Genomic DNA, 25,029 nt, shown 5'->3' on the forward strand with positions numbered 1-25,029 from the left:
CCCCACTATCCTCGGAGGAAGAGCCCTGAAAGCCACTTTTCCAACAGCACTCAGATGTTCTCATGAACACTCACGCACACTGGGGTTTCTTAAGCACCACTCTGGAGACATGAAGAAACACCAAGAAAGTGCAATGCTCAGTTACTACCATCATTTGCAGACCCCTGCTACTCGCCAGGCATCCCAACGTTCCTTAGTCTTATGTGATAGCATCAAAATCTTTTTCTATGAAGTAAAATTCTAAGGAAAGTGAAAGTGAAGTCTCTCAGTCGTGTCCAACTCTTTGGGACCCCATGGACAGTAACCTACCAGGCTCTGAGGTCCATGGGATTCTCCAGGCAAGAATACTGGAGTGGGCTGCCATTTCCTTCTCCAGGGGATCTTCCCAACCCAGGGATCGAACCCAGGTCTCCTGCATTGCAGACAGACGCTTTACCATCTGAGCCACTAGGCGGAGTCGTAAAATTCTAAGACAGTCTGTTAATAGATTCATGCTGTGACCTCTTCAAGGGAACCTGCAGTGTCTCCTGCAGAGAAGACCAGCAAGAAAGACCAGACAGACAGAGCCACATGTGAGTGGGAGGGCTCCGGCCCCAGACACACTCAGTCTACATTGATTCCAGGCTTCCTGGCCCATCTGTAAACAAACACATCCTCAGACAAGTCCATCCTCTGGAAGCAATTCCCAGAGAACACATTTCCCACATCACACACAAACCTACACTTTAAGTGATTTCAGAAATCATCTGAAGGCTCATCTTTATGAAAAAAAAAAGAAAGAAAAATTAATTCATCTTCTTAAATTACAGACATGGTTCAATATGAGCTTCCTCTTGGGACTTTCATAAGCACTTTCCAACTAGGCATCTTAAATATACTGGAATCAAGAAAACTAGAACCATGAATGTATAGAAACAAGCCACAGCCACTTCAGTCTCAGGGGTTCGGCACAGCTCACCTAGGACAATGGATGGATTTGCAAGCCTGAAGAAAGTACATAATTTTCTAGCAAGAAGAAAACAAAATCACTGTGATCTGAGAAGAGACAGGAAACCTAAACATCAGGACCATCAGGAAAGAAAAATAGAAAGTTATCAGAATTACTACCCAAAAAGGCGCTGGACTCCCAGGGGATTCTGCCAAGTGTGTAAGAGGCAGTGAACTCCAGCCACATAAACTGTCCCAGGGCAGAGAAAGAAGAAACTCTTCCCAGTGTTTTTACAAAGCTAACATAAAATTGATACCAGAACCTGACATATACAACTCTCCCCAAATAAAACGACAATTAAAGATAACATTCTGATGCGCTAAGTCCTTTCAGTCTGATTCTTTGCGACCCCATGAACTGTATGTAGCCTGCCAGGCTCTTTGGTCCATGGGATTTTCCAGGCAACAATACTAGAGTGGGCTGCCATGCCCTCCTCCAGGGGATCTTCCAGAAGCAGGGATTGAACCAATGCCTCTTACATCTCCTGCTTTGGCCAGTGGGTTCTTTACCACTAGTACCACTGCAAACCCCTAAAAAAATGTTGGGACTCCAGCATTGGATTAAATACATGTTACTCTGAAATCAAGTTGAGATTCAAAATAGGGATAAAAAAAGAATAATGACTTATAACTCACCAAGTTCATATGTCAAAGAAGAAGAGTATTGCAACTTCTCAGAAGGCATCTGACAAAATTCAGCCCTGAGGTGTCATTTGTAAAACTTTATTGAATCTTGAGAGGAGTTTCACTCACATAAATATACCACAGATGCCAGCATTACACTTAATGCTTGGAAACTTCGGGATCCTCATCAAATAAAGATTCAGACTAGAAAACCCCTCCTATTGAAACCCCTCCTAGACGCCACACATGTGCGTCTCACGCAGACACAGATGAGCTATGTCGACCTGGCCACACAAACACCAATGATGTGAGCAGGGCTCAGGGGAAGGGGCACAGGGGACAGCATTTTCCCGCATAATTTTTTGTACTGTTGGAAGTTTTTAGAAAGGAAGCTCCTGGACTGAATTGTGTCCACCACTTTCATATGCTGAAGCCCCAACCCTAATGTGACTGTATTTGGAGATGATTCTTCACACATGGGCTGGATGAAACACAGCTGGAATCAAGACTGCCAGGAGAAATATCAACAACCTCAGATATGCAGATGACACCACCCTTATGGCGGAAAGAGAACTACAGAGCCTCTTGATGAAGGTGAAAGAGGAGAGTAAAAAAGCTGGCTTAAAACCCAACATTCAAAAAACTAGGATCATGGCATCTGGTCCCATCACTTCATGGCAAATAGATAGTTTAATAATGGAAACAGTGACAGACTTTATTTTCTTGGCCTCTGAAATCACTGCAGACAGTGACTGCAGCCATGAAATTAAAAGATGCTTGCTTCTTGGAAGACAAGCTATGACAAACCTAGACAGCTTACTAAAAAGCAGAGACATTACTTTGCCGACAAAGGTACATATAGTCAAAGCTATGGTTTTTTCGAGTAGTAGGGATGTGGGAGTTGGACCATAAAGAAGATCGAGTGCCAAAGGATTGATGCTTCTGAACTGTGGTGTTGAAGACTCTTCAGAGTTCATTGGACTGCAAGGAGATCAAACCAGTCAATCCTAAAGGAAATCAGTCCTGAATATTCATTGGGAGGACTGAGGCTGAAGCTGAAACTCCAATACTTTGGCCACCTGATATGAAGAGCTGACTCATTGGAAAGACCCTACTGCTGGGCAAGATTTAGGGCAGCAGGAGAAGGGGACAACAGAGGACAAGATTGTTGGATGGTATTATCGACTCAGTGGACAGGAGTTTGAGTAAGCTCCAAGAGGTGGTGAAGGATAGGATTCTTTGCTGGTGTGCAAAGAATCAGACACAACTGAGCGACTGAACAACAACTTTATGCATGTGATTAAGGTTAAGGGAGGCCATAGAAGTGGGGCCCTGATCCAACAGGACCCTAGCCCTAGGGTGCCTGGGAGGAAAGGAACCCATACTGGGCGCCGTGAAGATGGAGCCAGAAAGTTCTCGTTCCTCTGCAGGCCAGGAGGAGAGGCCTCACCAGAAGCTCACCTGTCAGCACCAAGACCTTGACTTCCAGCCTCCAGAGAAGGGAAAAGAAGATGCCCGCCACGTAACCTGCCCCATCTGTGTTATGACGGCGAGAGCCGACTTTCCCAGTAACAATAATAGCTTGTGTTTCAGAGCTCCAAAGCTGGCCAGCACTCACACTGATTTTGACGCTAGGCACTGTGAAGAGGCGCTGCTGGTCGCTGGAGTGGGGCTGGGAGTATAGCAGCTGCGTGGAGTCCCCGAGGAGCTCCCGGAGCACCTGGGCCACACGCTGCAGGAGCACACCGGGGTCCAGGCGCTCAGGCTCCCCGCCAAGCACCCTGTCCAGCTTGCAGTGGAACAGGCAGGTGGGCTCCAGGTTCTGGTACAGGTAGAACAGGGTGGCCTGGGAGACGAACTCCTTCAGCTGCACCCCGTTCTCCAGGAAGAGCTTCACAAACTCGGGCTTGTTGGTGATGAGGGCGGCCACCATCATGGGGTACAGCTCTGAGGGCTGAAAGGGGGCCATGGGGGCCATGTGGTTGGTCACCAGCCTTCAGGCCCCGATCTTGGTATCCCCAAGACAGGGATGCTGTCGTCTCCCACTTCAGGAGGAGGAGGCATGCCAGTCGCCCTCACCAAGGACAGGGCTGGAGTCTGGACAAGCCCCAGCCAGCCCCTCCCTAGGGCAAACCCCGGAAGTCTCACCTTCCACTGTCGCTCATCGGTGAAGATCTCACTCTGGGCAATATCCACGCGGTTCCACGCCACCGCCAGGTTCAGCTGGTGGTCCCAGTTCTCATGGCCAAAGTGGTCGAGGCTCCGAGAAGCTACAGGTAGAAGCACACACACTGGGGACTTCATCTGGGCTTCAGAGCCACTTCAAAGCCCAACAAAGTCAGAGTGGGGTCAGCAAGTCGTCCCCATCGTTTCAAGTGAATAGATAAGGTGCTCAGTCACGAACCGCCCCACCCCACCACACACACGCCTTCATGCAATCACTTTTCCTTTCAGGCTACCATCAGACCATCTTTGGGTTTCTGTCTTCACTCTTGCTTACCCCAGCTCCCAGCCCTGGCCCCAGGTCCTGCTCAAGCCCCCCGCCCTAAGTTTAAAGGAGACACGGTTCTCTGGAAGGCAGGCACTTTAACATTCACTTTCAAAGCTTAGACCACGAAAGCCAGCACATGTCCTTCTTTGCCTTGTTTGCAGAACCACCACCTCACCCCGGTTCTCAGTGCAACTATTTGCCCAACTAGTTTCTGCTCTTTCTGGACTAACATTTTAAAACATGGGTTGTTATTTAGGGAAAAGAAAAAAGAACTCCGACCCTTACCTCACAACACACACAGAAAGTAACCTGAGATGAATCACAAACCTACACGTAAAGGCTGTGGCTATGGAAGAAAGTATTTGCAACCGCAGGAAAGGAAAAGATTTCCTGGGATGTGAAGAACATAAATAATGAAGGAAAAAAATTGGTAAACTAAAATGTTACCAATAGGACTTTCCTGGTGGTCCAGCGGTTAAGACTTCAAACTTCCACTGCAGGAGGTTGTGGGTTTGATCCCAGGTGGGGAACTAAGATCCCACAGGCCATACGGTGTGGCAAAAAAAATGAATAGATACGTGTATATCCCTTCTGCTCCCTAAAGATACCTTGGAGGACATAAAAGAGCAGACCATGAACCAAGAGAAAACATCCCAGCATATAGGTCCAACACAGGATTTGCACAAGGATATACCAAGAACTCTTAAACCTCCACAAAAGAGACAAATAACCAATTAAACATGGACAAAAGATCTGACAGACACTTCATCGAGATGAAATGGAAATGGCCAACAAGCCCGGAGACACAAATTCAAACCACACAGCGATCTGGCTTCACACCCACCAGGAGGGCTACAGTTTCACGGACTGACAGGACCAAGTGTGGGTGAGGGCACAGAGCAGCCTGGACCCACACCCACAGCGTGGGGACCAGTGCACAGAAACAGAGTGAACGCTTCCCGCTCTGCCATCGCTGCTGGCCTGGGGCCGGCCTCCCTGCAGGGTGAGGGGCCATTCAGCCCAGAACAAATGCTCCTGGGCACCAGGGATGTCATGTCCAGGTCCATGCCGGCAGGAAGGACAGGGAAGCATGGGTCTCACCCCAGAGTTGGGAGAGGCAGGAAGTGTGGGTCCCGGGAGAACAAGCTGAAGGGCAGAAATGAGACTAAGGAGTGGAAGTTGGCCAAGAGTTCTATGGTCTCCCGGATGCCTAAGTTTGGAGTCTCCCTTGCACTTGGACTCTGCCACTGGAGACACAGGAGTTAGACAGGAGACAGAGAGTGGGGAGACAGGAGCGGACATCCGAGGCTCTTTCTTCCCACCCTAGAATTTTATGAGGAACTGTGAAGACCATGAAAGGGTAAATCAGTACAGGCTGCACTCAGATTTCAGGTAAGAAGGTGAGTTGAGAAAGGCGCCTACACCCCAACATCAGTGACTGGCACCACCTGCCCAGGGGGAGCGTGAGGTGGTGTGGCGAGGTCCAGCTGCTCTCTGACCAGCCCGTCTGCCCATGGGTGGTATTTCCTCTGGACTAGGACTCTGGCTCCTCCCCCACATCCTCACCGCGCCTGACCCTCACCTTTCAGCAAGGCCTGCAGGATGGCCACGTCCACGTCCTGCTGGCCATCCTTCCCTTCCCGGAACACAGTGAGCAGCTGCCGCCTCCGGACGATGTCTTGAATCTGCAACAGGCATTTTCCGCATGAGGTTCCCCCAACCTCTTCAAAGAGCACCTGAAGAACCAAGGCCCCGGACACAGAACCGGAGGCCCAGGCAGGAGTCTCTCCTGCCGTGTGGCCAGGACCACCACCTCGCCTCGCCCCCACGCCCAGACGGTGATGAAGATGAAGATGTGTGAGGACCAAACACATGGTGTTTTCGAGTGGCCTTTGGGGTAGAACCTCCAGCTCACTGATCAGTGGTATCTGTTCAACACCCAGCAATGCTTAACCAAAGACCTCCGCCTGGTCCTCTGCCTGGGCCCTGCCTACCTACCTATCAATCACCAATCTATCTATCCTCTATTTCCTGTCCCCTTTCTATCTAGCTGTCACCCATCTCATCTACCTATCGTCTCTCAGCTGCCAGAACTGTGGTGCTGGAGAAGGCTCTTGAGAGTCCCTTGGACTGCAAGGTGATCAAACCAGTCAATCCTAAAGGAAATCAGTCCTTAAAGTTCATTGGAAGGACTGATGTTGAAGCTGAAGCTCCAATACTTTGGCCACCTGATGGGAAGAGCCAACTCATTGGAAAAGACCCTGATGCTGGGAAAGATTGAAGGCAGGAAGAAAAGGGGACGACAGAGGATGAGATGGTTGGATGGTATCACAGACTCAATGGACATGAGTTTGAGCAAACTCCAGGAGATGGTGATGGACAGGGAAGCCTGGAGTGCTGCAGTCCATGGGGTCGCAAAGAGCTGGACATGACTGAACGACCTAATGACAAGACCTGCCACCAGTCACTGCTCCCTTGAACTTTCACCCTGAGGCAGGGGTGGGCCTCAGCTGGTTCCTCACAGCCCAAATCTTCAGACTCCACTCCCAGCTCCCAGGCCACCACGCCCAGCCCCACCTGCTTTCCTGCCCTCCCCCACCCCCTTCCCCTCAGCCTGGACACGGCTCTTGCCTCTGTACCCTCTATAAAGACTTCTCCCACCTAGAGGGCCCCTCATACACCCTGCCTCCACCTCTAAGACCCCAACCTTCCCCATCTCTCAGGATCCAGCTTTCATGTCAACTCCAAAATGCCAAAATGTCTCTCTTCCCAACCCTACCCCATCCTCCAGCCAAAACCTCTCCTGGATTTAACTCTACTCCTGATTCACAGGACGGAGTAGCTACTGAGCTTGTGCGCTGACCAGGCACTAAGTACTTTCCCAGGTGGCCCTGCTCCATCCTCTGAGTCTAAGCCCCAGTCACCCCTGATCTGTAGATAAGACAGCAGGACTTCTGAGAGAGGGCCAGCACTCCTGACACCAGCAATGTGGTGCTGGCTGCGGGTCAACAAGAAGACCCCCAGGGCAGATATCCGCATCCTCCCGGGGCTGCACCTGTGTACCCACCATGGGGCAGAGCAGCCCCAAGGCGTGTGGAGTGAATCAGTGATCACAGCTCTGGGGGCCCCCTCCCCACTGAACAGGAGCCACCATCGCGGGCAGCCCCCCGGCTGAAGACTGGCATGTATGAAACACCATTTTCAGGCCTTGACTCAGAATGGATTGATAACACAAGCTCCTTTAAATCTCAGCAGATTAGACCCACTTCTGAGAATCGCCTGAATAATTTACAAGCTAACTGAGGGAAGGCCAAAGGCCTGCCGGCCAATACCCACCAGCTCCATGAAGAGCTGATCTGACGTCCACAGTGAAAACACCCCCCAGAACCTTAAGAGGTCCGCTGAGGACACAAGAAGACAGGCGAGAGAGGGTCGCTGTGCTGCCTCTGGAACCTGTCCTGCTCGCCCTGGGCTGCCTGCTGCCGTCCCCCTACCCAGCTCCCAACCCTCTGCTTGGTCTTTGGCTGGTCCACAAGGCCTGAAATTGGACGTGGTTAGAACCAAGCTGCTCCACAGACTTGCCCTGAAAGGAGACGGTCAGGCACTTAAACTGTGAGCCTCCAGGAGATTTAACAATCTGGTTTAGCATCTACGGAATATATGACAGACACAGACCCCAACTGCTTTGTCAGCCTCAACTTACTGTTGGGGAAACCGAGGGTCAGAGAGGCCCTGACTGCCTCCATCCCACAAAGAATCCTGCCAGGAAACAGGGGTCAAGGGACCTCAGGACAGGTGAGCCCAGGCCCCAGGGGCTCAGAGCATGGCCGGACTGCAGGGTCAGTAGGACCACTGGGGCTGGGGGGCGGCCGTGGCGGCAGGGCTCTCTATCAGCCAAGGACTTCGTGGGTGTCGAGGGCTCGCCTAGCCACTCTCCTTCCCACCTGCCCCGCCTTTGGAGGCTGGGGCCAGGCCATGTGTCCCTCTGCAGAGCTCAACAGGACCCCCAAAATCTGCACTGGGGATTTGACCAATTCTGAGGCCCGTTCCAAATGCCCCAGATAATCCAACTGACTCAAAGGGCGTGAAAGAGAAGCTCCTTCTTTCCAGGACTTGGAGAGACGTCCCATGTACACTCCTGCACCACCTCCCCTCCCAGCCCAGTAAGAAGCCTGTCTGTAAGGTCTTCAGAAGAAGAAGCCTTGCAAGGTCTTCACCCGCCTGTACCTGGTGTCATCTCCCACTCTAGCCATGGAAGAGCAAAGTACTGATGCGTTTTACAGCAAAATTACTGAAATGCAGGGCAATCGTGGTCCTGGGCTATAACAGCCATGCTCTCCCCACGGGTCAGGAGAAGGGTCCAAGCCAGACCATTCGGAGTGGGGGTGCCCATGAAGTTCACTGCTCAGGAGTTGAGGGGATGGGCAGAAAGCCATGTACCAGAGACCCCCGCCCACTCCCTCGACCAGAGCAGCCCACTATCATCCAGTTCATATGGTCACGTTCCAGAAAACTCTTTGGAGTCCAGTGGGCTAGCTAGAAAATGTCACAGAAAGAGAGAAAGAAAAGAGACAATGAAGACAACAGGCTGATGGTTCAGGTCCCAGCCATCCGGACAGCCCGAGTCTGGTCAACAGTGATGAACCAGAGCTGACTGCTCCGTTCTGGCGCTCGGGCTGGGCTTGCGTAGGGCACTGACAGCAGGGAGCTGTGAAGATAAACAGAAACCCTCTACGACCTGTGCTTTTTCCAAGAATCTAAAATGGTCCCAAAACAAGGAGAGAGGACAGGCAGGCTCACGAAGCAAGGCTGAGTCCTCTTTGAATGATCTGTCCCTGGATGTGTAGCCCCAAGGTCAGGTCCCCAGCTCCCTGTGCTTCCACTCAGCATCTCCTCCCATGGCAGGGTGGGGGTCCCCTCTTTGGGTGGAACTAGCTCCCTCCCAGGACTCGAGTCTCCAAAACCACTGGCGACGGGATTCCCTCTGGAATGCTGGTCCTAGGATGGGCCGGACCACGGATGCCTCTATCTGGGGGTGCATGTGAAACCACCCCCAGATCACCACATGGTTCCCAGAGCCACTCAGGCCCCCATCTGATACATCTACATGTCTCCCCACCTTCACAACCCCAGAAGGTGGGCCCTGCTACCCACTGCCATCACTTGCAGCACCCCAGCTGCCTGAATCTGGGCTCCCCACCCCTCTGCCACCCCCAGGGCCTCAGCACCAGCCTCACGCCCACCCAGTGCACAGGGTCCTCCTTCCAGGATGGCCGTGGCTCCTGCCCTGTGTTACCTGTCCACCTGGAGTTCTGCAGGTGGAGGCCCAGCACATCCTCCCTTGCAGGGCAGCGTGCTGCCTCAGCCAACAGCTCCCCGCCTGCCTGGCTCACAGCCCCCACCCCTGCAGATGGCTCCCGTGCCCAGCCCAGGTCAGCCAGGGCCTCTGAGTCTCGGTTATGCGTGTCCTGGTCCCGTTGGCCAGGCTAACAGCGTCTAACCTATGGCTGCAGGTTCACACCTGGTAACTGACACACCCATCAGCCTCACCTTTTTGGTCCACTCCACGATCTTACTTTCAGTGAAGGTCTCAAACATCCCCTGGAAGAACATGCTCAGCTTCTGCTGAATCAGGGAGATCGTGATCTCAGAAATGGGCAGGCCGGCTACCTGTGCGATGACGTCAGCCACGCGGCCCGAGCCCTCCACAACCACGCAGGGGGTGCCGTTGGTGATAGCATTGTAGATGGTCTGCAACACAGGGGCCAGTATGAGCCCACCCACACCCACTCCTCCTAAAACGGAGGGTTCTCCGAGAGCCCTGCTGTCTGGCTACTGAAGGTTTGTTCTTGTTGTTTAGTCACTTGGTCGTGGTCGGTTCTTATAGCCTGCCAGGCTCCTCTGTCATGGGATTCTCCAGGCAAGAATACTGAAGTGGGTTGCCATTTCCTTCTCTAGGGGATCTGACCCAGGGATCGGACCTGCATCTCCTGCATTGGCAGGGGGACTCTTTACCACTGAGCCGCCAGGAAAGCCCTGCTGGGAAGTTTACTGAAGACATTTACTTGGTGCGCTCCTCTGCTCAGAGGGGAGGGCGCTGATCCTGATATACATGGGGTACACACCCGACCTGCCACCTCTCTCAGGCCTGTCACTTGACACCACTGTCATGAAAGATTGGGACGTTTCCACCCCCTAACGTGTGGACACGAGAGCCGTCCCCAGAAAGAAGGGGGCACTGCCTGGGCCAGAGTTCCACACCCTCCTTGAGACCCAGGGTCAGACAAGGACATGAAGGGAGACCCCCAGAGACCAGGGTGAGAGCACCATGAGGAATGGGCACCACCACAGCAGGAAGGATGATCTGCACTGAGCACTGCTGCGGGAGAGTCTGGGAGGTAGTGGGGGGGATCAGACACATCCTGCCCCCCGAGGCACCCCAGGACCTATGCTGACCCCCTGAGTTTACTAAACATAAACAGAACATCATGCTCTGCCCCAATTCAAGATGTGGGCAGGGCCAGGCTCCCTCCAGTGGCTAGAAGCTGAACTCCCTGCCTCCTCCAGCTCTGCTGGATGCCACTTTCTTGGCTTGTGCCCACATCGCTGCAGTCTCTGCTCTTGGTCACGTGACCTCCTCCTTGTCTAGGGACACTTGTCATTGCATTTAGGACCCACCTGGATGGTCCGTGCTAAGATCCTTAGCTTCATCACATAAGCAAAGACGGTGTTTCCAGATGACAAAGCATTCACAGCCTCCAGGTTTTAGGACCTGATATCTTGGCGGGGAGTATCACTTATCCCGCCTGCTAGAGCACCCATTCCTGGTATGAAAGATGTAGAGCTGTCTGTCTGTCCTGCCCACCTCTCTCCATCCCCAGGGCGGCTTCCCTGCCGAGTACATCATGGATGAGGGAGGCCAAGGGCACCTGACCTGCCTGGACAGCAACCACTCCCACTTCATCCTTGTGGATGACAGGACCCACGGCCGCCATCATGTGGCCAAGAGCAGAGACTGGAGTGATGTGGGCACAAGCCAAGAAAGTGGCATCCACCAGAGCTGGAGGAGGCAGGGAGTTCAGCTTCTCCAGGGCAATCCTGCAATTGCAATCATCCTACAATCCTATGGCAGAGGTCAGTTTGGCCCGAGTTCCATGAGGCAGGCACACTCCCTGCTGGACATCGGTTCTGCATGAAGCTCCGTGGCCGTGTGTCAGAACCTGCTTTACACTCAGCTGCTGAGTGTAAAGGGGCTGGGGGTGGGGGTTGCTGAGGGCTGTACTTTGAGGACCCCTCCTGGGAGCCTGAGTGCAGAGCTATAGAAGCCCCCCACAGGCTGTCCAGGGGTCCTACAGGTGAGGGCTGCAGTCCCTCTGGAACCCCTCTTTGCTCTGTGCTGGTCAAGCCCCAGGACTGACCCTCCCATGGCAGGGCCTCTCAGGAGGCTCCAGCCCACCCACCCAGAGAGACTGCGCATGGTGAACGCACTTCCCTCTGTCAGTGGACAGGCTCTCTGCCCCCTCTTGCTGACAGCCTCACTGGGAGGCAGGCCACAGCACTCTGGGCAGTTACTCACCCACCACAGAACTTGACCCAAGACACCCATCCCCAAAAGGACTCACGTTCAGTGTGCCGGGGCCCCCTTCCAGCACCACGCAGACAATCGGGATCTTGATAGCCACGCCTAGGATGAAGCAGGGAGCATAGTTCAGGACCATGGGCTCCGAGCATCCCCTGGGGCCTTCCCCGCTCCTGCCAGCTGCTGCAGCCTAACAACACTCTGGGAACCCCAATATGCAGTGGAACTTGAAAACCTCAGCTCAAAGGTGTCTAACCAACCAGCAAAACATGTGCAGAACCCTGTGTATTTGACCTCCCAGCGCCCTAGGATCCATCCCACCCCAGGCACAGAGGAAATGAGATCAAAGTCTGAGCTCTGACTCCTTCACACTCTGGTTTCCGGACTGAGGTGTGTGTGTAGTGAAGGGACCACAGGGTGCTCTGTGTCCTGAGTGCCTGCCTAGCCTTTCCTTATGTTAAAGGGGCGTGAGAAGATGACCCCCTGACCAAGTATACAGATGTCCAGGTGTGTTCTGATGGCCGCCCCAGCACCCCACCCACCAAATGTCCTGGCTACGGCCAGCTGAGCCCCAGACCCCTGGACCAGCCTGCTCCCGTCTCCTCCAAGTGCCCTAGAAAGTGGGCCCTGCTCACCTCCCCTCTCCTTGGTCTGCTGCGATATGAACTTCTCCAGCTTTGTCCTCAGGGGAATCTCGACCCCATAGCGGCCGTGGGTCCCGTCGTCCACAAGAATGAAGTGGGAGTGGTTGCTGTCCAGGCAGGTCAGGTGCCCTTGGCCTCCCTCATCCATGATGTACTCGGCAGGGAAGCCGCCCTGGGGATGGAGAGAGGTGGACAGGACAGACAGACAGCTCTACATCTTTCATACCAGGAATGGGTGCTCTAGCAGGCGGGATAAGTGATACACCCCGCCAAGATATCAGGTCCTAAAACTTGGAGGCTGTGAATGCTCTGTCATCTGGAAACGTGGTCTTTGGTCACGTGATGAAGCTAAGGATCTTAGCACGGACCATCCAGGTGGGTCCTAAATGCCATGACAAGTGTCCCTAGACAAGGAGGAGGTCACGTGACCAAGAGCAGAGCCTGCAGCGATGCGGGCACACACCAAGAAAGTGGCATCCAGCAGAGCTGGAGGAGGCAGGGAGTTCAGCTTCTAGCCACTGGAGGGAGCCCGGCCCTGCCCACGTCTCAATTCTGGCCAAGTGGTACTGGCTTCAGTCTTCTGTGTTCAGAAATGCGAGAGAGTACACTCAGTTGCTTTAAGCCATCAGTTCTGTGGTCACTTGGGACACAGGTCCAGGAGAGCTGGCTATGGACCCGTGCACACGGCCCCTGGATGCCACAGAGGAGGGCAGGTGGTGCCGCTGGAAGTCCTCTGAGCTCAACATGGGGAGAAAAGTGAAGCGTGATGTTGGAAGTCAGCCAGTATCTCTCGGCCTCAAATTTCCACTCTGTAACGACGTTCAAGACAGAGCCCATCCAGCCCACTAAGCACATCTGTGACGTGGACACGGAAGGACAGCAGCCGAGGGGCCTGGTGACCAGCGTCTGTGACTGACATGAGGAGTCATTTTGCAGAGGACGCGCTCCCCAGGAAGTGGATGCACAGCTCCCCCGCCCCAGGAAGGCCAGAGCCTCGCTCATCAGTCAAACCTCGTGGGACAGTTGTCATCACACCTCCTCGGTGTGTCAAGGAGAATTTTATTTTGGGGCCAGTGTTTCCCTCCAAACTTCCGTGTGCTCATTATGCCAAATCTGCTGTGTCCTCAAAAAATCTTGCTGGATGAACCAGTTCTCTTTTCCAATTCACATCCTCACATTTAAGCAATTGTTTCTCAGGCCTGCACCCAGGTGAATGGACGCAGGAAGGCTTTGTCTTCAAGCTCAGAAGAGAAGCTCACGGGAGGGGAATCAGGGAACTGTTGAGCCCTGGGCTAAAAGGCCAGGCTCTGGGATCTGAAAACCCAGATGCTGGTAGGCTGTATGCTCCCAGCCATGCTACACCTTTGCAAAGTCCATTTCTCATCAGAGTGGTGTTAGGAGGGCCCCCAGATCAGCGGCAGCTCTGGCAGCTCTTACGTGGACCCATCCTATGATCTCGAGGGAGGAAACCAAAGTCCAGGCAAGGTGCTTACTCTCCTGGGGTCACCAGGGTCTGGGGGGTTGGGGGGGATTTGAGCCTGGGTCTCCCACGTCCCTATCCAGCCACTTCCCGTGACACTGCACTTACCCTGGGTGTCCAAGGGGTGGCCCGTTCACTGACCGCTGGCTAAGATCCTACCCCACCACCTCCCTGCTGTGCTCTGACCCGCCCAGAAGCAGCCTCCAGCTCACCATGGGGTGGATCAGGCTCTCCCGGTTGTGCAGGGCGCCCCACGTGGCGATTCCGATGGTGACCACTTCCCCTTTGCAGAAGCTGCCACTCAGGCTGAAGTTCCGCACCGCCTCGCCCACCTGCTTCATCACGCCAGTGTGGGACCCCCCGGTGATGACCCAGGCCCCTGGGGAGGAGCAGAGGGACACCTGGTGCCATGCAGACTCTGCTCCAAGGCTTTCAAACTCATGGTCAGGTGTGAGCCCCACCACGATCAGGTTTTCCTGTGGCAGTCAGGACCCGTGATGTTCCACGATGCTCAGTCAGGTGGGGGCAGGAAGGCGACCCCGTCTCTGACTGTAGGCCCTGCCCTCTCCCCCACCTCCCTGTTGCCTCCCTCTGTCCTGCTCTCAGGAACATGGCATCTCAGAACTTTCTCTAAATGCTTCTGTTTCAAAGCATCATCAGTGGGGAGCCAACCAGAGCTGGGTCTACACCATGAGCAAGCCAGTACAGCAGTAGGAAGTGGGTGAATCTGATCAGACACTCCCCACCTGGCCCAGGCCTGGGCCCAACTCGATGACCCACAAGGGCTGGCCAGTCCAAGGCCCTGACTCTGCCTTCCAGGGGTCCTCTCGCCCACCCAGCACTCCCAGGCCTGAGCACCACCCATGGTCTGGGCCTCAGTCCCTCTGTCCCTGCTCTACCTGAGGTCTGGGCCACCTTGAGGAGCCCTCTTCGGAAAATGCTCTTCAGCCTGGGCTTCATCTTGAAGTCCTTGGCCCCGCCGGTCACGGAGATGAGCAGGTTGGGGGCATCCAGGCCCCACTGCTGGGTCATGAGCTGGTAAATCAGGCTGGAGGGAGTGTCCTGGGAGAGGCGGACATACTGCAGGGAGGTCAGAAGACCCTGGGGGTCAGTGGGTGGCCAACTGAGGCCCCAGAACCTGGCCACCCTGCCCCAGCCATGCCTGACAGCCCCAGGCAGGCAGGTGGACAGACGCTCACACTGGGTCCAGACGAAGCAAGAGTGGCTGCCACCAAGCAGGTAGCCAATTGAGAGAAAGGGGAGGCAAGGGCTGAGAAGAGAGGCCAACCGGGGGGAGGGAGGGGAGCAGCCCTGGGGTCTCTCTGTTGACGGTGCCCCAGCCTGAGCCCCACGGCCTGACTCCAGTCTCCCCACAAGGCAACGTGGTGATGCATCAACAGCAGCTCATGGAGGGGCGGGGCTTGGAGGTGGTGCTGAGGAAGGCAGCTCTGGGGCCAAGTTCACCTGTACAACATGCTGTTTAGCCTCTTTGGCCACGTGGGCAGCGACTCTAAGAAATCGAGGAGGAGGATCACACCCAGCCAATAAGAGGCTGGGGTCCCAGAACTGCAGCACAGAAACAAGTGACCCCACCAGACCCCTCAGGGCAGAGCTACCCACGAGCTGTCATAGAACCCTCCAGAAGGTGGGTTAAAGCCAGGGGACTGGACTCTGATTCAGCAGGGCAGGGGTGGGGCCCTAGTCTGCTTGGCAACGCTGCTGGCCCAGTGACCACCCTGAGATTCGCAGCACCAGAGGGAGACGCCGGCCAGGCCTTGGCCCCCTGCTGTTCCCATCCGCACCCCCGTGCCCCCGGGCAGGCCTGGGGCCCTAACCCACCCTGCTCCACCACCTGCAGGGCTCTCAGCTCTACTACTGGCTCTCCTTGCCAGCCCCAAGGCCTCCCCACTGCCCATCACCCCCACCTGCGTGCCGTGTGCTCTCCTGCTCCCTCCTGGCAGTGATAAAAGCCATTCAGGCCACCCCCTGAACTTGCCATTGTGCCCCGCCCACACCTCTCCTGGAGCCCTGGCAACAAATCCCCTGAGGGCACCATGTAGCTCTATTTGCCATGCAGAGCCCTCCACCCCACCCCCAGCACTGGGCAGGTGGGTTCTGCAGCCTCTCACTCCCTCCCTAAGGAGGTCCGGCCACTGCAGTCACCTAGGGTGGGCTCTGGTCCATCATAAGAACAATGGAGTCATGGAAACCAACCTTTCCCACTTTCTGGCCCAAGCCCGTGAAGACGATGTCACCGAAGGCGTCTGTTGGCATCTCTCTGACATGCTTTTTTGGGTCCCATTCCTGGCCCTGGAAGGTGTGGGACCCCGTGGCCTCCTCCAGGTGCTGCTCACGTGGGTAGCCGCACTCACACACCACCTTCCTGCAAAGGCAGCGGGATCACCAGGGGCAACTGATGCCTGCTCCTCTCCTCAGCAGGGATAAAGGAGGCCCAGTGGAGTCATGACTGGCACCCCAGCCACAGAGTCAGCGGAGACACATAATTGTCAAACATCTAAAATCTAACGACAAAAATCTTGAAGGTCAGAAATGATACTTTACCTGTTGGAGGAAAATAATTGCACAATTGATTTTGAATCAGAAGTCAGAAATCAGTGCCAGGAAGAATCCACACAACATTTTTCTAAAGATGAAAACTACCAACCCAGAATTCTGCATCCAGCAAAAATATCATTCCACGTGAAAGGGACATCAAGACACTCTCAGATGAAAGAAAACCAGGGAACTGGTCAACAAACAAACTTCCCCAAAGAAGATGGCTAGAGGAAGTTCTCCAAACAGAAAGGAAATGATAAAAGGAGGAATTCTGGAATATTAGCATGTTGTCAAGCAGGGGATTTGTTTAGACACCAATGCCTACGGCCGGCTATTTGTTCTGTAAGTGAATACTGAGACATCTTTAGTCAATAGTGTTCAGGTGAGGAAAGATGTGTTAAGATGTATTGCTCTGTCTCTGGTCAATAACTTGTTGAAAACAAAGAAAGAAGAATGGAAAGAGTAAAACTACGGGTGCCTGAATAAACACATTTTTCTCCTCTTGAATTTTCTGAAGTATGTTTGACGGTTGAAGCAAAATTGCACCATGACCTAATATGTATGTGGAGGAAATTTTGTAACAGTTATAATATAAATGGGGAAGGGCAAAGAGGTGTAAAAGTGGGAATGTTTCTACATTTCCCACAAACTGGTGAATGTCAACACCAGGAGACTAGGATGAGTTCCCAATACACATGGATATCAGTAATATGTGATAAGTTAAATATATATAATGTAGTACCTGGAACAACCACTAAAAAGCTGTAAAAGAGATATAGGCAAAAATAGCATAGATAAACCAATTGGAACTCTAAGAAAAGTTCAAGTAACCCACAGAAAGGCAGGAAAAGAAAAATAGAGAAATATAACAAACAAAAAAATACAATGGCAAACTTAAGTCCTCATTATCAATGAAAGTGAAAGTGTTGGTCACTCAGTTCTGTCTAACTCTTTGCACCCTCATGGACTGTAACCCACGAGGCTCCTCTGTCCATTCTCCAAGCAAGAATACTGGAGTGAGTTGTCATTTCCTCCTCCAGGGGATCTTCCTGATCCAGAGATCAAACCCATGTCTCCTGTGTCTCCTGCATTGCAGGGAGATTCTTTACCACTGAGCCACCAGGGAAGCCCCAGAGATTGGCAAAGTGGATAAAACATAATAAGATCCAATTATTTGTCATCTACCGAAACCTCACTACAAATACTATGATCTAGGCTGGTTGGCTCCTCTGCAGCAAACAGGAGCCTAGGACCAACACACACAACTCGAACGGATCACAGAGGCGTTCCACTGGGTGACAAAAGCCAGCCTTGACACATCACCTCGTGAAGGATTCCTCTTGTGTGACATTCAGCACCCAAAACAACTGTAGGAATGAAGAGCAGATGAGTGATTGCCAGGTGTTATGGATGGTGGGGTAGAAGAAGTAACCACTGGTGGGACCGAGGGGTCCATCTGCAGTATCTTCACAATTTCTTATAAATCTATAGTTATTTCAAAATAAAAAGGTCAGAAAAGCACACGGTGTAGGCTCAAAGCAGAAACACCTAGAGCTGGGGCTAGAGGGATGCACATGGCCCCCCAGAGAGAACACCCGTCATCTCTTTTCAACTGCCACCTCCTCCCTTCCTCCTTTGTCTTGGTGGGTTGAAATCATTTTACTCCTTTAACGCCGTTCATGGGAGGAGAGAGAGGAGACAGCAACTATGCTATTCACAGCTTGTTAAATTGGAAATCTACACATTTTTTTAGAGTGCTACTTTAGCTAGTAACAGGTGACCTAGAAGACAAGATACAGATAAGACCAAATCAAAAAATCTGACACCAGGTGAGACGTGAGCCCAGCGACCCCAGGGGAAAACACGACCGGACCTAGAGAGAGAAAATGGGTTTCCCTGTAGCTTGTGGAATGTGGCCTTAGGGGCTCTGACTCTCAACTTCTCAATCATTAAATGGGAGAAAAAAATACATTCTCTGACCCCTGACCTGCAGAATTTGTGAGGGCCAAATAAGGTTCTAGATGAAAGCTAACATATAAAATTTGTGCAGGTTAACTAACCGTGCAGAAAACCGAGGCTGCAGAAAATCAAGAGGCCAAGGCCCACCCTGTGCTCTGTCTCCTGGTCTCCTGGGTTCAGTACCCCTGTCCCACTGCTCAGGCCGGGGCCTCCTCAGGCCCAGGAGCACTGGCCCAGCCGTTAGGAACTCCGAGCCCACTTTCTTCTATGACTCCTTGTGTGCAGGCATGCTAAATTGCTTCAGTTGTGTCCAGTTCCTTACGACCTTACAGACCATAGCCCGCCAGGTTCCTCTGCCCATGGAATTCTCCAGGCAAGAGTACTGGAGTGGGTTGCCATACCCTCCTCCGGGGGATCTTTCCAACGCAGTGATCAAAATTGCATCTCTTCTGTCTCCTGCATTGGCAAATTGGTTGTTTACCACTACCGCCACCTGGGAAGCTCTCATGACCCCTTAGGGGACTCAGATCACTTCTAGACCTGTAGGGCTCCCCTGAGCACCACCCGTGAGCACCTCCATTCAGGTAGGAGGAAGCTGGGTCCAAGCTGGGGAAGGGGGCCGCCAGGACAAGGACTCCGTCTTGTGTCCTTGCCCAAGGCCACCCCAAACTTTCTCATAAGTTGTAACAGCCCAAAATAGCCCACACCCTCCCCTCCTCTCTTTCAACCATCCCCCAACGAGATAAGGTCTTCAATCAACAGAGTGTTCCCAAGCCTGACCCAGAGCAGGAAACCACAGACTGTGACCCAGAAGCTGAATAATCAGAGAATTTTCATAGCACTCTTGGCCCATGTGGGTAAGTGGGGCTCCACCCCCTTTCCCCTCCCCTCACCAGCACCTCGGGACATATGAGGAAGAAGCTGCCATGGGGAGTTACACACACTCAAGTAACAGCCCGCCCCACCCACCGCCCACCCCAACAGAGCCCCCATGGCTGCTCCTCGCATGGGTCCAGGTACCAAGAAAGGTGTTTCAGAAGTTTCAGAGCCAAACATATCCTGAGCGCCATTCCTTCAAAGAGGGACAGAAACACTGAACAGGAAGGAGCCCCATTTCTGTCTCAGATACAAACTGTACCCCAACCCTCACTGACCCCTGTGGATGTTTCTCTGCTATTTGTTCAGAATTCAGAGGACAGGAGGGGCTGAGGTTGGACAGATGGCACCCCTTGAACCTCTACCGACCAGACCCGGGCTCCGCAATAACCTTCTTCAAAGGGTTTTGGAGCCAATGACTCCTGCAAGGAAACCTGGGCCTACTGTTGTAAGCTTGCTTTAAAAACTAAAATCACAGACCTCGGTGCAAAGCCCTCTGCACATGGTCAGAGCAACTGGCCTAAACTTGAACTCTGATCACTACTGAATACAACCTTGAGGCCATCAGCTGGATCCTGATGGCAAACTTCTCTGATGCGGGGGTCCCCCATGGCCTCCGAGGAGGAAGGGGGGCCATTGTCTGAAGAGGAGCCAAGCTGGAGTGTGAACCCCCAAATGGGGCACTTTTTGTGACAACATCCTGGGCACGTCCCAGGAGGAACAGCATCATGGTCGATGATCATGCACCTCTGGCTCCAGATTATCATCCTCTTCCATCACCCAGACACGGCATGCCCCTCCCCTCTGTATTGTTCACAGTCTGAGCTGGACGCTGGCTATCTGTCTAGTGGGGAAGTCATAAAGTGACTCAGCCACGGTGAGAGCTCAGAACTCATCTGAGAAAACCACAGAGCCACATAATAGCAGTGCAGCAGAAAAGACAAATACAGAGTGCAGTGGAGGGACGGGTTACATCCTGAGTGTGGTCAAGGAGGGCTCCATGGTGGAGGCGGCATCACCAGGTGACAAAGGAGCGGAAGTAAGAAACAGTGAGGCCTGTTTGCTGCAGAGTGAGGACTAGGGTATATCTGGAGGGGAATGTTCCGAGCACCCCAGGCTGGTATATACACTGGAACTGTCCCCTGCTGAGGCTCTGTCAGCCCTGCCCTGGTCAGCTACTCCATGTGGAAACAGGGAAAGAAATGTGTTAGTCAGTCAGTCATGTCTGACTCTGTGACCCCATGGACTATAACCCACCAGGCTCCTCTGTCCATGGAATTCTCCAGGCCAGAATACTGGAGTGGGTTGCCACTCCCTTTTCCAGGGGATCTTCCCAACCCAGGGATCAAACCCGGTCTCCTGCATTGCAGGCAGATTCTATACTGTCTGAACCACCAGTGGGAACAGAACAAGCCACTCACCCAGCATCAGACAGTTTGGAGCTTTCCACAAAGTATATGCATTCTTTCTTCTTGATGTTGTCAGAAATCCATGAACTCAGGTCTCCTTGCTGAGGGTAAAAAGGTCACTGAGAGATTCTCAGGCAGTTAGATCAGTGCCATTCCAAAAACCACACCCCACACCCCATTCAGGCCCACCCGTGAGCCCTGACACCCTTCAGGGTCTTCCTTCAGAGACAGGACACCGAGGCCTCCCCCACCACCTGCCGGAGACCCTCAGATGCAGACCCCAGAGGGAGGAGGGAACCCTGGGATTCCACAGCCCTTTACAGTTTGTAGGTCAGCGCTGCCTTCCTCGGGAACAACAGTGTGATGCAAAGGTGACCATGAGTATCAGGACACCCGCCCACATCTGTGGGACCAGGCTAAAACGTGAGACACCATCTTCACACCCAACCAGTGGTGTATGACATTCAAATGTCCCCAACACAAGCCTGCCTGGGGCTTTCCGTGCAGCCAACCCAGGCTTCAGCTGGTGCCTGGGCCTTCCTTGTTGGGTAAAGGAGGCAAAGTCATTGCACAATGAGGCAGGTGGGTGTGGGGGCTTACCCAGCACTTTCCCAATTGGAACCAGGACAGGAACCAACCCAGGGGCATGGACCCGGGCCCCCAGTGCTCTCTCCAGGTCCCCTCTGCTGGGTTGTGGTCCCCAGCAAAACTAGGTGGTCACTGTGCCCCACCAGGGCCCTGGCGGACCCAGTGACCCCAGCTCTACCTTTTCACAGCTGCTGAAGAGGCACTGCGACCTCGTTCTCCTGCAGAGGCCGGTGCTGCTCCACCGGAGGTTGGGGACCATGGCCAGGTCGGCCACCCTCCTGGGCTGCACCCCAAAGCTGTCTTCCTCCCCGGAGCTGGCCTGATCCCGATGCCTCTTCGCCAGTAACTCCATCCTGATGCCCGGCTCAGGCTCCACAGAACGGGCTTGGTCCTGCTACCTCAAAATAAGCTTCTCTCTGGCTTTTGAAGCCAGGGGGCCTGGAAGTGAGGTAGGAGGTGGGTGGGCCCCAAGGTGAGCAATTAGACATTTTGAGGAAATTCTCCTTCTAACATCTCAAGGAAAAGTTACCTTGGCAGGAGCAGAGAGGAGCTAAGCTCTGATGGAATAAAAACAAGACAACCACAGTTTTCGTCCTTGAGGTCAAGGAGACTCCCCCCAACCCCTCTGCACAAGCACAGAAACGTTTGGTGGGGGTCCAAAAGGAAGGAGCACTAGCCCATAATATGTCCTGTCAACCTCTCAGAGACCCTCGTGCTGGAATCCGTCTTGGCTAGAAGATGTACCCACACACAGGGGAGGGCCCTGAGTCAGCCCAGATACGGGCAGAAAGTAGGATAATTGGCCAGAGGAAAACAAAGACCCAGAAAACGGCCCCATATAAGCCATCTAAGCTGCCCCCGCTGCACACAATTCTGTGAACCTGACCAGGTGTCTATTTGCAAGTATCCTGTTCTTAATACACACTTTACTTGTCCCACTGCTTTTCATCTCTTTGCTGATTTCTTTCTTCAAAATAGTCAAGAACCGAACCACTAGTTACTGACTCTAGCCACTGATCCCTGGTGGTCTAGTGGTTAGGATTCAGTGCACTCATCGTCACAGCCCAGGTTCAATTCTCGGTCAGGGAATGAGATCCCACTTGAAGCTGTCATACCCCAAGACCACCCAAGGTGAGAAGCCAGCCACCGGGCTGCTGCAGTGGGCCAGAGAGGGCGAGTCAGGTGTTTCCTCCTGTGGGGCCCCACTGCCTTCTGGTTTGCACATTTTTCTGACTGCCCGAGCTCTGGCCTCATCAGGTGTGGGCAGTCTCGAGGCACGTGTACAGCCACGGGGCCCAGATGCCCCTTCATCCTCTTTGGTCACCGTGAAGGGCCAGAGAAAGAGCACCATGCCCACCCCTACTGCTCCTGTGTGCCCGGTGATGCCCGGGAGCCCAAGACCAGTGCAGAAACCGCCCAGTCCTCACACACAGTGCTCACGATGGGGTCCCAGCCTCCTGCTTCCAGACATGGGTCACTTCTTCTGCTTTCCCAGAAGAAGAAAAGCCCCCACTGCCCACAGAGCTGGTTTTGGGAGTGGCAGAGCCTTGCACTCTGTGACACGTACCCTCCAAGTAGAACAGATCCTCTTTTCTGAAACCCTTGCTCTGACCCGGTCTCCATCCCTGGGGCCTCGGTAAGCAGTATGACTACTGCTTACTCAGTTATTCATAACTCAGGTTATGAATGTGAAAATAAATACGTGCAGACCCCATGAGCTTCCCTGGAGACAAGACGCCCACAGTGACATCTCATGACATCACCCATATCACACAAGGTGTCATCCAGGGAGGCCCCGCTGCCATCAGCTGCTCCAAGGGTGTGAAGAGGGGCAGAGGACAGGTCGTGAGGTCTCCCTCCCTCTCCCGCCCCAAAGCCCTTTCTGGCCACATCCCCCTCCCCCATACAAGACAGTCACTGACGGTCACTGACGGTCCTTTCTCTGCCCGTTGTGGAGTCCAGCAGAGGTGGCCCCAAAATGCGCCTCCGAGACACACTGATTATTTTGAATTTAAATTTAAGAAGAACTGACTCGTTGGAAAAGACCCTTATGTTGGGAAAGATTGAAGGCAGGAGGAGAAGGGGATGACAGAGGATGAGACGGTTGGATGGCATCACTGACTCAATGGACATGAGTTTGAGCAAGTTCCGGGAGTTGGTGATGGACAGGGAAGCCTGGCGTGTTGCAGTCCATGGGGTCGCGAAGAGTCAGACACGACTGAGCAACTGAACTGAATGAATTTTAAGGATGAGATGTTAGATAGCATCACTGACTCAATGGACATGAACTTAAGCAAGCTCCAGGAGATGGTGAAAGACAGGGAAGCCTGGCGTGCTGCAGTCTATGGGGTCACAAAGTTGGATACTACTTGGCAACTGAACAACAACAAAAATTCCTTAAGAGACAACCAACGAAAGAGGGCCACTCTTCCCCTCCCTTCCGTCTCCTTGGGAGCAGGGCATAAACCTCTCCTGTGAAAGGTGCACCCCTGCACCCAGAGACAGAAGGGCTCTATCACCAGAGATGCAGGCTCGGGGCCAAGAGGCCTGTGTAAACCAGCCTCGCGACTTCTTCCATTGACTAAAGCCCAAACTCTTTAGATCCTTCACTCGCTGGGGACCCCAAACTTAAGTGTCACTGCCCTGTCAATTCTTCACTAGTGTATGGTTTCTTTTCCTAAATATACTATTTTATACTAAAAGCTGCCTGCTTTGCCCACTTCTTAGGTCCCATGCCTATGGGACCTCCAGGTGCATGAAATTAAATTAGTTTCTTTTTCTCCTGCTGATCAGTCTTGTGTCAGTTTTATTATAGTTCAACCATAAGAACCCAAAACAGGAAGCAGAGGAAGTTTCCCCTCCCAACACTTCTCATCTAGCTTCAACACGTGGTCACCGTGCTCTGGTGGAGGGGGGCTGGGATCTGCCAGGGAGCGAGGCGCCTGCCATCACCTGGCCTCCCTGGCCCACCCTCTTCTGGGCTATTCAGTTCAGTGCTGGGCACTTGGGGTCAGGGCTCAGGCCACCTCTCACCTCTTTGTCCTCACTCGTCCCCCTGGGCAGCTCCTGCCCCCTTGCTTCTGGGCCAGGGTCACTCCCAGACGTGCTCACACCTGCGGAGAGGAAGGGAGCCAAACCTCCCTCCCGTGGAGGCACCGCGACAACTCAGGACATTGTTTCCAGGAGTGGGTGCTGATGCTACAGACACCTACAGACGCCCAGGCAGCTTTGGACCTGAGCAACGTGCAGAGTGGAAGAGTTCAGAGGAGTGCTAGAAAAAGCCTGCATCACCACGGGCACACAGAACGAGTGCGGCGACAGCTCGGGACAGGAGAGTGGTAGGGAGTGCCCCAGCCTCCTCAGAGAAACCTAAGTCGTCACCAGCAGATGCTTGTAGAAAGAGGGGTGGTCAAGGCCATTCTGATGAGTCTCAGATGGAAACAGGGACCATGTTATTGCAAACTGAAGGAAAGGCAATCGTTTTATAAAGAGGTAAAGAGCTTGGTGGACTGCTTCTTTCCTGGTGTTTTGTGGAAGACAGAACTTGTGAGTGATGAAATTTGACTGAGGAAACATGTAGGCAAAGTGTTGAAAGTACAGCAAAGCTTCTCTTGAGTACTTACAGCAAAATGCAAGAAGAGAGAAATGACCTAAAGATGGACTTCTAATCACAAAAGACTCAGAGCTTAGAGAGTTGGGAGATGCTCAGCCTATTGACACAGAAAGGGTTGAGAAAGCTTATTCAGGGAAGAACATAGAGGGTATGGCTGGACTTGCTCGGGATGGAGGTGGGCTGGCCGTTTTCATCCAGCAGGGAGACTAGACAGCATCTCAAC

The 25,029-nt window shown here is 53.3% G+C and overlaps 1 protein-coding gene across 5 annotated transcripts in view; it reads right to left on the reverse strand.

Moving 5' to 3' along the window:
• Positions 1-25,029, reverse strand: part of TRPM2 (transient receptor potential cation channel subfamily M member 2) — a 50,494-nt gene that overhangs the window by 20,522 nt on the left and 4,943 nt on the right. For 3 of the 5 annotated variants that reach the window (XR_015139080.1, XM_086331679.1, XM_086331764.1), the window contains exons 2-12: positions 21,372-21,631; positions 20,618-20,706; positions 16,020-16,188; positions 14,705-14,885; positions 14,018-14,184; positions 12,317-12,497; positions 11,725-11,786; positions 9,653-9,853; positions 5,685-5,787; positions 3,760-3,881; positions 3,230-3,565 (exon numbers count right to left, since the gene is read on the reverse strand). Coding sequence is in view for 4 of the 5 variants with exons in the window: in XM_086331679.1 (XP_086187805.1) it covers positions 3,230-3,565; positions 3,760-3,881; positions 5,685-5,787; positions 9,653-9,853; positions 11,725-11,786; positions 12,317-12,497; positions 14,018-14,184; positions 14,705-14,885; positions 16,020-16,188; positions 20,618-20,706; positions 21,372-21,545 (1,785 nt within the window). In the remaining variant the exon portion in view is untranslated. The remainder of the gene's footprint in view (positions 1-3,229; positions 3,566-3,759; positions 3,882-5,684; positions 5,788-9,652; positions 9,854-11,724; positions 11,787-12,316; positions 12,498-14,017; positions 14,185-14,704; positions 14,886-16,019; positions 16,189-20,617; positions 20,707-21,371; positions 21,632-25,029) is intronic. The other 2 variants (XM_086331848.1, XM_086331931.1) reach the window with 2 other exon arrangements.

The sequence above is a fragment of the Bos grunniens genome, chromosome 1, assembly GCF_055505025.1.
Source record: "Bos grunniens cultivar Pamir isolate PY7600 chromosome 1, Bosgru_T2T1.0, whole genome shotgun sequence".
NCBI lineage: Eukaryota > Metazoa > Chordata > Mammalia > Artiodactyla > Bovidae > Bos > Bos grunniens.